At 37.6% G+C, this 13,213-nt stretch overlaps 1 protein-coding gene across 1 annotated transcript in view; it reads right to left on the bottom strand.

Annotated features, from left to right (window-relative positions):
- Nucleotides 1-294: 294 nt before the first annotated feature.
- Nucleotides 295-13,213, bottom strand: part of LOC129003102 (zinc transporter ZIP11-like) — a 74,376-nt gene continuing 61,457 nt past the window's right edge. Inside the window, exon 7 of the mRNA XM_054431339.1 lies at nucleotides 295-673. Coding sequence (XP_054287314.1) covers nucleotides 595-673 — 79 coding nt within the window. The 3' untranslated portion in view covers nucleotides 295-594. The remainder of the gene's footprint in view (nucleotides 674-13,213) is intronic.

Below are 13,213 nucleotides of genomic sequence, written 5' to 3'. Positions count from 1 at the left end.
GACTGTTATAGCTTTGTGGAAAATTTGGAAAAATTACTACATTGATAACTTAATAATGAATTATCAAAATGATGTTTAAGTGTCTAAACTTATCTCAGCAGATTGTAGTTAATAATCTGAGCTGTAATTTATTTTACCACCTGAACTAACAATTTAAAAATAAATAGACTACATTAACTGATAATAATTTTAAAATAAACAGAAATAAAAATAAATAATGTTTTTTATATGCAAATGTGTAAAATCTGTTTTATAATTGACTAATTTCCTAAATGGATTTATACTTGATACAAACTGAAAAAGATTAAGGTTAACTAAATCAAATCATAAACAATAATTACCACACAACAATACAATGCGTCAATTTACAACTCATGAAAACATAACTCAAATACAATTTTAAAACATTGTAGATCATTATACCTTGATTAAAAAAAGCAAATAAAACAAAAAATGAACATTAGTTAATATACGAAATCAACAAAGGTCTAAAATGCTTGAATACACAACTGTACACGGAAGGCGAATTGCTAGGTACTGATACCTAAAGGAGAATGTTCACAGTCCAGGTTGTAGATGTGTAGATGTGTAGGTCTACCCCAGTGCTACATCTAGACTCATCATCACCAGAAATCCGACAATAGCTCCCCATGTAGCCACTTTGCCATTGCCACTGCAAATATACACTGGTTTAGTAAAATGGAAGAAAATTAAATAACATAGTAATTAAGACAACATTTATCATTCTTCTGCAACCCCAGAGGAGTAAAACAACTGTAAACAACGTTGGTAATAAATGAAATTGAGACGAATTGTATTTATATTGGATGTCAGTTTGACTTATAAGCAGTGTTTGCTTGTGCAGTATGTATGTATGCTTGTGGCACAAAGAAAACGGCTTCGAAATTTCCTTCAAATGTTGTAGATAATTTATTTCTGGCCTAAAAACATGTTTAATGCAGTTCAAACTGCCAACAAAAATCTAATTAACGTAAAAAAATGAAAATCAATTTTTTTACATTGGCCTTATGGGTTGCCAAGTAACCATGTTGGTTGAACAAAATAACAAGGGAAAAGTAAAGAAAAGACTTGTAACATGTGTTTATAACAATCCATCGACAGTATACTAGCAAATTACCAAATACAGTCCAAATGGAAAAACATCCGTTGTTGCTATTGAGCAAAGATTACATTGAAGATTACTCGATACAGAGGTACAATGAAAATGAACTACCGAACCGAGCTATTGCTCACACTTCCAGTTAAACAAAAATCTTACTTACTATTGCAAAAAAATGTATATATACACTTAGAAATAATGTCAAAGAATTATAGGTTAAACACAGAAAGCGATATTTAATATTAAGCCTACATGTGCTGGAATTCGGTGCATATGCTCAGTCGCTATAATACCAGTGAGTTACTATGTGTTGAAAAACAAGAATATAACGAAATATTTATGACGAAACTGAATAAAAATGAGTGTAAGAGAAGTTGTAGGCCACAAAATCTTACTTCAAAATCATCACAATTTATCGATCTTTTTCAACTACGTCCATAAATCCGCGACAACTGGCAACGTCAAGTTTTTGCCCTTCACGGTAGGGTAGGACAAAACAACTAGGTATTTTTCGGTGGCTCATTCCAACTTCGTATTTTTCAATCTAAAACTTGCAGTGTTAATGAACAGCCAATTAATGTTATTTCACTGTATCCAATGACATAGTCAAACTGATGGTAGAAACTGAACAAGAACACCAACGCGGCCGACGGAGGAACGGCTCGCGAGATGTTGATTTTGAACCCCGCGCGGGCCCCAGCCGCATTCCGGCGGCTGTTTTGGGAAGCGCTCGGTCACCCGCGGCGGCGGCGCCCTTTGGCGGCGAGGAGTTACGACCTACGGGCGAGATAGCATCGCCGTCCTGCGATCTGGACGTTGCAACTCAACCTGGACACGCATCGTATAAAGAAAACACAATTAGTATTGCTAATCTGTGTATTAACAGTTTGAAGACGTCAAGTTTTGTAGGGATTTGATTTGATCATATACAAACATCAGATCTCCAGCAAATCGGGGGATTTAAAAATCTTACGTATAAACGAAATTGAATTCGCACCTGCAAAGCCTATTTGTCTTTTCCCTATCTACGTATATTTTGACGGGTTAAACACATCACAAGGGAATTAACTGATGAATGTGAGGAGTTGCGTGTTTGATTGAATTATATGCAATCGCAGCAAGATCCTCCAGTGTCATGGGAGTCCTTCGACGACAAAGGGTACCGAATTTATGTAACGACTACCCCAAGGCAGTAAGTGGGGGGAGGGACTCTTTCCATTTGCTTTCCCATACCATAAAATAAACTATTATCCCAATTAGTGACAAATTAGTCCAGTTTGAAGCCTAGAAAATGTGTAAATACGAAACGTTTCACTCCAAACGAATCGTGCGTTGGCGACCAACAAACAACGACTTCTTTGCTCATTTTCTCACAAGGAAGTTAAACAAATCACAATTATAACAACCAAATAACGAATTGCTTATTGATTTGAACTATTCTATGTCCAACGCTGTTCGCTGTTGATTGTTGAAGGACATTGACTACGCGGTGAACGAGCTCGTCTCAGATACATGCAGAGCGTCGTAATTGGCCCGCGCTGTATGGTGTTTTTGACCCCGCCGCGCGCCGGCCGATTTTCAATACTAATTAAGAGTTTAAGCGCTGTTTGCTCGCGTGGAGTGTTAATTAACGGCTGTGAAGTCCACGCGATGTCTCGTCGCGGTCTCAAACCCCGTAGTCCACGCATCGATATACAGTATGTATGCGCTCTGAATGCCTGGGAAAACAGTCTGTCGTCTCTCCAACCACTCGAGAAATATGGAGCAGAGGGGAGAAGTATTGCCATCTTTAACATTTTGTTTTTTAGATCCTATTATATTGCATAGCTTTCATGCGCAGTAAAGTAGTGAGCCGGTTATTTTTCCTGGCTATTATGATGTGTCAAAACCTGAAGGCAGTCATCGGGAACAACGGTTCTTGGGAAATGTACTAAAACCGATAGCCGACTTTGACATTTGACTACCGGTAATTCGGAGCCAACAGGGTAGAGGCCTTTTGGCAGCATGGTGTGACGATCACAGCTACGTGTCGCGGAATCGAAGGTTACCAAAAGTTACTTTCATTGTTTATTCGCTAATATTAGTGATGTGTATAAAACCCGTCAAGACAATGGAAACGAGATTATTCAACATCAGTGAACATTTGTTGCAATCATGGAGAGACATTAGTGGTCATCCTCAAGAATCTTATGGGAGGATTCATAGGTGCTTTTTTGAAATATCATTCATGGCTGCCGGATTGCCAAAGCATGCCACCTGTTGGACAACAATAGAATATTTGTTTGCATACTGACTTAAAAGTTTCAAGATCATCCACCCACACCGGCATCAAGCAAGTCTGTAAACCAAACTATTTGCAGATTTTCCCCGACACAAGGTTTCCATGGCTTTGCTTCTATACCAAGATTAGACCTCTAGGTCAGACTGTCACTGCTCCTAGCAATATTAAAAGTAAAGAAGACGTACTTCTTGATTGAGCGTATTATGTATTTCTCAATAATGTGTCTACTCTACCAAGGAAGGTGATGTACATGAAGATTGCTTGAGGAAGGTACTACTTCACTCGAATAACCCATTTTCGACATTGAATGACATTTTTGAAGCATTGCCTGACCGTGCACATTCTTTTGGAGCATTTATTTTCAGGGCAGTGCCTTTTGGAACAGTATTTGACCAGTCACATTCTTTTTGGAGCAACACCTTTTGGAGCAGATCCTGACAATTTTGACTGTTTGACTAGCCACAATCTTTTGGACCAGTTCTTTAGAGGAATATTCTTTTTGGAATACTGCTTTTAGTAGTAATGCCTTGCAAAGCTTTTGGATTAGTACCTTGGAGGAACAGTCGTTTTAGAACAGTGTTTTCTGGAATATTGCCTATTGGAGCAGTGCCTGATTAGCCACATTATTTTGGAGCAGTACCTTATAGGAACAGTCACTCTGGAAATAATCAACTAACTGGTTAGAGGTCAGACCTTCTAGCTCAACTGAGTAGTTCCATGTTATAAAATGCAAACAAACTGATGAACCGTGAGAACATTTAAGTCGCGAAATCTGGTGCTTGCAACGAAACGTCTGTAAAACGTGAGAAAAGTATTTTGATATTGGCTTCCTGGAAGGGACCGGATAAACCGAGGTTGGATATCAGGGGTTGTACTGTAGTTTCATATTCTTTAAGTTTTCTGTTCAACCTAAAAATGTCCAATTGTAACCCAAAATTCAACAGTAGCCTAAGATATTACAGGGTGATACACGGGAGGCCCCCCCAAAGGTGTATGGTTCTGATCAGTGGGACTTAAAATGTCGATTGTCTGTCTATGACAGTTTTGTGAAAACCTGTGAGTCTACTACAGCTATGCAGAGACTGTTTCATGCATAGTTTGATGTCAACCCACATGGCGTTGTTCTGAATCCTAACGCCTCGTTTTCATGACCCGTGGTAGGGCGAAATCGTCAATCTCCTTGACCAGTGAACGGATTTGCGAATCTGACTGTTCTCACGGCGCGAGGTGAGACACTTCTTCACCTCGATTTCAGTTGCTTTGGTACCTCTCTGTATGTATACTGTACACAAGGAGGAGCCCATTCTTTTGTAGGCAAACTATTCGGGCTTGTACACTTAAAATGTTGCACTTCCAGTCATACTGGTCTTCAAAGAAAGTGTCCTATAGGGCAACATTAGGGGTTTTCTATTCCTCTTTAAAACTTTTAGGATAGTTTCAATGCTTAAATGCTTGATAGTTCTAAGCACGATTGAATTTATTACTTAAATTGCATCATACACTTCGTACTTCGTAGAGTACACACTTTGTACAAAAATGTGTGTAGAGGAAGGCTGTAATGATGGCAAAAGGTGAAGTTGTGACCAAGTGCCAGTGTGTCTAAATTGTGTTTGGACGATGAAAAAACTCTTCTTTGTTATGGTTATTTTGTTTTGTGGTATCACGCTAAATGTGTAAATATATTTAATTTGCTGTGAAGATATTTAATGAAATTAGGAAGATAGAGGAGCATGTGAAGTGGTTCTGTAATCCCTGTACTAGAAGGATCAAGGACCATATCGTGCATGACGAACCTCCGATGACAAACTTGATTGAATGAAAAGTAAGGTAGCAGCTTTCTATAAAATCAGACTTAACCTTGAGAAGAAAATTAACATTCTTATAAAAACAGCATAAGGTTGGACAAAATCAAATTATGGAATTACACAACATTGAGGTTAGTTCTAAGCCGGAAGTAGACATTTTGGATTCAAGTTAGAGAATTGAATTTCCGATGACGTCACCAGCAGACATCAACAACCCGACAGAAGTTATGAGGTTGCCATTGGTGGATATAAATGAAGACAAAATTCAAGAACCAGCGAATCTGCAAAAAAACTCTGGCAGGGAACTGAGTGAATAAAGGAACCGAAACGGACTTATGATTTCGGAACGGAGTGAAGCTGTAGTAGAAACCAAACTGAAAAGTGGAATGAAAAGTGGAAATGAACCTGAACCTGGAATTGAAACTGCAAGTCATCGCAACTCAACGAATCAAGATGTACGAAAATGATGGAATGAGTAATATCAATGGTTCAAACGAATTATGCCCTTAAAAAATAAAACGCCTTATTCGCACAGTATCAACAATTATTTATTAAATAAAAAAAATAAATGGAAAAATCCTACTTTGGCAGTTTTTATTTCGTATCACAGCTTTTTGTTGCTGCTTGGTTCAAATTAGCTGTTGTCATAAATTTAAACGATTAATAGTGCTGCTCACCCTGTTGGTAAACCTTGTAACTTTTTAATGCTATTGAACATCACAGAATAAAATTATGAAGTTGAAACAGCTGTTAAGCTTCTAATTCATTTTAAATATGATTACTTATAAGGTTAACATGGGAAACTCCAGAGCCACTGGGGTAGAGCCGTTTGGATGGATCTGCACCAAACTTCATACGAATTATCCTTGAATAATGCTTAATAATGCCTGAAAGTTTCATTACAATCCATCGAGCAGTTTCGGAATCCATAAGGTATATACATACATACTTTCTGAGTACTTCTACATACATAAGTTTGTGAAATCAGCTGTATCCGGCAAATTTTCTTTGTTCAAAATTGGTTGCAACGCAAAACACCATTGATGTCACACCTTTAGTACATAACTGACTTGCAACAGTAAGCTGGCAAGTATTGGCTTTAAGGCGCCATATTCTTTATTCTACCTCTACAAGTCACTAAAGCAGTCAATACAAATTGAGTGTAGTTTTGTTAACTTGTTTATAAAGATTTCCGAACAGTTAAGGGCAACGAACTCCTAATGGTATTACACCGTGACTATTCTCTACTTCAGAGCCTTCAGAGGTGTTATAAACTACATTTTAGCACCTTAAAATACCGACATTTCCAGGGAGTTCTAGCCCCCCCCCCCCTAAAAAAGAGTGTATCCTTACCCTCCCAGTTAGTTTGGGCCCCCCAAAACTAAATCCTGGCTTCGCCACTGACTAGAAACATATTAGATAAGAAGCATCCTGGTCTGAGGCACAGTGTAACAACACCAGAAACCAGGGTGAGGGCGAGGGTAGCGGTAGATAGAACTTCATGACAATTAGCTACTCATCACGCTTGTGAGCTACGGAATCAATCGTGAAACGGTTAGAAAATTGTTACATAAAGAAATATAATTCCACCACTACAAACTTTTCACTGTCCAACAACTTAAGGCAACTGGTTTTGCTTTAAGTGAAGAGTTTGCTTACTGAAAGAAGTAACTTGGGTTCAAATGAAAATGCAATTTTATTGGTGAGAGATGAAGGTTATTTTCATTTAAACAGGACTGTGAATTAACAAAATCTACATTACTACCAACCAACTCAACTGATGTAATCCTGATCTGGAACCTTCCAGAGCATCCACACATATTATTTTTTGGAAATAGCTGGAAGGTCTAGTAATAGACTTTGTTAATTAAAATAACAGATAATAAGCTTTGATTTTATGTGCTAAAATATGCATTAATGCTGGGTCTAGGTTTTACCATCGGCAAGAGCGTATTCCCTAAATCAGGGGTCTCCAACCTACGGCCCGCGGGCCACATTCGGCCCATGAAGGCTTACTGGGAAATTATTATTTTTATATAATTGGTATAAATTGATTGTCGTCAAAGTTGCGGTACCCGCAAATAAAAGTTTCAGTCTCAGTGAATATCTTGGCTGTACAGGATCGCCGTAATATCTGTAAGTAAATGTTGTGGTCTCGGACAATCGCGGCAACTTGGCGATATCTTGGTCGCCACTCACAGTCGCTGCAATAACCATAGGTAAATGTTGTGGTCTCGGCAATAATGTGACGTCATTCGTCATTCCCAATCACGGCAACTGGGCAATACCCGTAGGTAAATATTGCGGTCTTAGTGATAACGTGATCGTCATTCACGATTACGGCAACACTCGTGAGCATATTTTGCAGCTCGGAGTTACTACAATTGTCTACCGCGATCGCGACTGCACTGTGCTGTGAACATCTCTTGCGGTATTAGTAAAATTTCTGTGATGGTCTCCAGTGATCGTGATTTACTTATGATATTAAAAGAGAACCAATGGAACGTGTCAATGGATTTAGACTTATTGGCTATTTGTGATCATTGTAGTCCTTGGTCCGTACAGAATTCAAGTACAATTCTCAGTGCTCTGGTTGACTGGATACCCTGATACCCTATCACCTCTCTCACACTTTTTTCCAATAAGCGAAAATTAGTGTTAGCATGTGCCTAGTGATTGAGCTATCTTAATACAGATCTTCCAAACTAAGTGAACCTTTGAACTGAAAACAATTCTAAGGATCAGGACAACTAACTTTAACCCTGATTTGGTTGAACTTTAAATGGCAAATACAATTCTCCCTAAAAACTACTGTAATTTTAGCTTTCTGCTTTACACTCTTTGTAAACTCATTGTCAGTAACAATTTTTATAGTTTAAATGTTCAATAAAGGAAACTTAGTAGAGTACATCGATAATATTTGGCGTTTTGTCATCCTGTGTTTTTATCAGTCCTACTTAAAAACTTCCATTATAGAACAAAGATTCAAACCATAGCCTCCTCTAGCACAGAAGATTATAGAATTATTAAAGGTACAGTAATTTCATATTTACTAGAGAAGACTATGATTCAGCACTTTTAATAGCTTGGTAAATGATAGTACGGTAAAAATTATCGGTTGTAAATTTAATTTAATTTTTTTTTAATGCTCATTTAATTGTGAACAATTAATTTTAAAATTCAAAAATGTGTTTGAAAAGCCTTGAATCTTGATTTGAAAACCCTACTAGTCCTCCCTTGGTCCAGAATGAATTTGATCACTAATATATTCAAAAACTTTTAATTTTCATGAACGATCGGAATTTCACAAGAGTTCTTTTGTAGGCCTACAGCGAGTAAAAAAATTTCAACTCATTATGTTATTGGCTTTTAGGGTCACTAATTAAAAACAATAGAGCAATTCTAGACCTAGGTCTTAGCACAAAGAATATGGTAATAGAATCGTCCACAGAAATTTGTTAAGCCTACTCAATCCTCAATACGTAGCACTTTTCCATTGTGTGCGTGCGTCAGACAAATCATTAGGATCCAAGTCTTGTACAACACTCAATGTTTGCATGTAAAACTCAAATCAACATTATCTGAAGTCCATCCCATAGTGTAATCATATACAATTAATTGCCTGTTAGGCTCACTGACACTAACAATTTTAATTACCATATCAAATTCACACCTGCTGTTTTGTATGAATTTAATTAAGTTTTTATCCCTACAGACAATTATTGTTAGGCTAATTAATTGTAAATTAGAGTAGAAGTAACATTATATAATTTGTTTCCATAATTCTAATTAACCATTTAACAGGACAAATAGGCCTGTTTCTTTATTTAGTTTATATAAATGATGAAACATGTTAAGATTAGTAGGTGTTTTTTCAGGGTTTTTTATAATGAATAAATTGTTTACAGTTGAACACTGCTAATCCGACATCATCGTTTTTCGAGTTCATGGAAACATTCTTCCACATCCTCCCCAATCATGGGAAAATATTGAACGTCTCTTACGGTCAGAAAATACATGATCACAATTGTGGAAAAATCCTAGACAAATCCTAAAGTTGATATTAGATGCCAATTGGACAATGCATATAGGTTAAGAATACAAAAACAAAATGAAGATGTTTCGAAAAATCGATACATTCTAAGTAAGCTAATTGATGCAATTAAATTTTGTGGAGCGTTTGAATTAGCATTACGAGGACATGATGAACGCGAAAATTCAAAAAATCCTGGCATATTTCGTGGTTTGGTTAACCTTATGGCGGAGCTGGATGTAACATTGCAACAGCACATAAATCAAACAAATAACCGAGTGTTTTTGGGTCTGTCTAAAACCATACAGAACGAGTTATTGGACTCAATATATTACGTTTGTCTGCAAATGATTCGTGACGAATTGACACAAACCGACTATGTTGCTATTGAAGCCGACGAAACAACTGACTGTGCCACTTTATCCCAACTAGTATTTGTTATTAGGTACGAGCTGAATGGCACGATTCACGAGCGATTTATCACTTTTATTAGACCAAAAGGCCATGATGCAGAATCAGTTAGCGAAACAATTTTTGAAGTATTAGAGCAATTAAACCTCGACAAAACTCCTGATAAAGTCATTGCCCAGAGCTACGATGGGGCTTCCGTAATGAGTGGCCAACACACGGGAGTACAAGCGCGTGTAAAATCTAAATATAAGAATGCAAATTTTGTCCACTGTTACGCACATCAATTAAACTTAATCATTGAACGCAGTGCTACACAAAATAAGCAGGTTAAGATATTCTTCAGTAATATCGAGGGGTTTTCATCATTCTTTTCCCAGTCAACAAAGAGAACTGCAGTTCTCGATGAGATAGTAAAACGTCGTATTCCAAAAAGCTCAGGTACTCGGTGGAATTTTAAATCCAGAATTGTAAGCACAATTTTTAATTATCAAAGAGAGTTGGAGGAATGTTTAAGTTACATACTCGACGATGACACCAATGACTATGCCACAATAAATAAAGCTGTTGGCCTAAGAAGTATTCTAAAAGACGAAGACTTTATTTTCTGGCTGGACTTTTTCAATCAAATACTGCCCCACAGTGACATTCTGTACAACCAACTGCAGCAAACAACAATTGATTGCGTCAAGGCGTTTAAGTTTGTCGGCGATTTCAAAACTGTGGTAGATCGCGTAAGAAACTCGACCATGTTAGATCAACCGAGAGATAGTGAACCCGAATCGAGCAAAAAGCGGAGAAGACACGACGATCAAAAACGCGTCGTCGCAAAGGAAGTGTGTGACATAATTACGTCGGGAATTGATGACCGTTTTACGTTTGTAAATCATTTGTCCGCGGCAAAACTGTTTCAGCCAAGTTTGTTTGGGGAGTTTAAAACCAAGTTTCCCGAAAAAGAGTTACACGCTGCTGCGGAACTATTTAGCCTAAATAAAACTGAATTGAAACAGGAGTTAAATGTTATTTACAATAGGGATGATTTTTCAACGGCCACAGGGTCATTAAGACTACTCAACTTTGTCTATGACAACAACCTCAAAGATGTGCTTCCAGAGTCAATCAAACTTTTAAAAATCATAAGCACAATACCTATGACTACTTCGGAAAGTGAACGTTGTTTCTCTACTTTGAAACGAATTAAAACGTTTACCAGGAGTACCATGAAACAAGACAGACTAAGTGCGCTTGCTATGTGTTCTATCGAAAAAAAGCTGTTGTCAACTTTAAACTTCAACGAAAAAGTAATAGATCACTTCGCCGGGCAGAAAGAAAGGAGGATGGATTTCACATTCAAACAGTACAATTAAAGTTAGGCCTTATCCTCATGGTATGGTTTTCTACTCATATTGCCGTGGATGTTTTAATATAAAATACAATTAGTCAAGCCTTACCCTCATGGTTTGGTTTTCTATTCGTTATTGCCGTGGGTGTTTAAATTATACAATTCAATCAATGTCAGGCCTTGCCGTTTGGTTATCTACTCATTATTGCCGTGGATTTTTTACTATTAAATTATCAATTGTTAGTTATATTTTCAATACAGTGTAGTCCCGTTTTACAAGGCCGTAGGCAGGGAGGGGGGTTAGAGGGTCAAACCCCTCCCCCAAAATTCCGAAATTGAGCAGTACAAATTAAAACTAGGTTTAAAAAGTTGAATTATGAAATAGAAACCACAATAGAGGATTAATTGTTATGTTTTGCAATATCTATTCATATTTAATATAGGCCTAGTTATATTAGGATAATAAATCTGATCTATTAAATAAATTGGTAAAAACTATTTAAAAAATATACTTTACTTTACTCTACTTATGTCTATTTGCTCATGCATAACAAACAACAGGTGAAATGGGAGTTTTTGGACTATTATTGGACACAGTTTTAGGCGTTAAAATTGCTTCAGAAAGTCACCAAACGGCTTTAAAAATTTAAAAATGGATATTAGAATAGAGGTAATTCCCGGACCCCCCTCTTCTGTTGGGGGGTGCTCCACACCCCCCAAACCCCCCGGAGCCCCCCCCTAGACTAGGTCCTAGAGCCGCCACTGGCAATGAGAATTCTCAAAAAAACTAAGGTGTGTAGGGTTCACTGATTAAGTTGATCAACTAAAGACGGCTTGGGCATGCGCAATACTACTAAAAATGAACTGACAAAACAAAACCATGCTAAAGTCTCAATCTGACGTCCTTTTTTTTCAATGTGAGGTGTCACGGGCGTCACTGGTTGCTAAGTATGACGGAAACTGTCACCTGACATCTCTAAATAGTTCTTAAAATACTGAGGATTTTTCAAGAAGAGGAAAGGAATTGTTTAGAAGATTTTGAGTTAAAGGTTGGCTTCAACGTAGAAATAGTTACAACCACATAACACTCCTACGTTAATCACACCCCTAGCTCACTAGCTCGTAGGAGTGTTATGTGGTTGTAACTATTTCTACGTTGAAGCCAACCTTTAACTCAAAATCTTCTAAACAATTCCTTTCTTCTTCTCTGCTTCCCAAAATTAAACATAATCATAACTTCGGCAGCTATTTCCTCTTCGTCAGCGGGCATGGTGTTGCCACTTAGGTACACACTTAGGTAGGCTTAAGTGCAACTAAGCTCGAACCAGAACCAAACACAATGTCTATCCCCACCACATTTTAATTGATTTCCTTCTTGATTGAAAGTGTTTGATATCCTATTCTGTGGCCCCCAGCAATAAAACGTTCAACCATCAACTTAGTCACTCGTCAACCAGATCGCTGGTTGATAAGCGACCGGGTGTACTAGTGTGTGTAGCGGCCTTTACAGAAGAATAGCTCCAATCACGTAGTCGATCTGTATCATGTATTCTCTCTCATAAGACTGTGTGTGTCATCCCCTCCATCATGGCTTAACTTCCCCTCGTGTAGCCACTCCCATTTGATTCAATGTGTTGTCTGAACACACGGATGATACACCTCGTCTGGCCTCGGCCTTAGATTTGCTGCTACAGGGATGGTAGTACAGTATATTTTTTAGAGAATGAGAAAGTTTAGTATGAAAGAAAGAAATTTGCCAAATATGATTAATACTGTAAATCCATAAGTAAGCAAACCAAAACAGTTTACTTTTTCTCAATGAGAATAACAAAAATTTTTAAATTAATGGTTTTGTTGAATTCTCTCTGCGACCATTAAACGTACAACAAGGCTTTATTATACTAAATGATTTATTCTTTTAATATCCACAAAATGTTTTGGATGTAGAAAGACTCCTATAGAAGGACTACACTCGGCGGAAATGACATCTCTTTAACCGGACAATTTTGATCAGCACATTGGTTTAACTTGACTAGATCGGCAGGAAGTGGGCAGTACTGAAACGACTGTTCTAGTGGGAAAGATTTGAGACCAGTGATCACGTGTCTAAATACAATGCTCTCCTAAATTTAAGTCGAATATCACAGTAAACAGTCTGTTTTAACGAGTTTTTGGGGACATTGGTTTAACCGGAAAACCTGTTATCCGGACTGGCCTCGGTCCC

The sequence above is a fragment of the Macrosteles quadrilineatus genome, unplaced genomic scaffold, assembly GCF_028750875.1.
Source record: "Macrosteles quadrilineatus isolate MER2022 unplaced genomic scaffold, UCM_ALF_1.0 Scaffold_9__3_contigs__length_116548681, whole genome shotgun sequence".
NCBI lineage: Eukaryota > Metazoa > Arthropoda > Insecta > Hemiptera > Cicadellidae > Macrosteles > Macrosteles quadrilineatus.
This window is presented reverse-complemented; position numbering and strand designations above follow the sequence as displayed.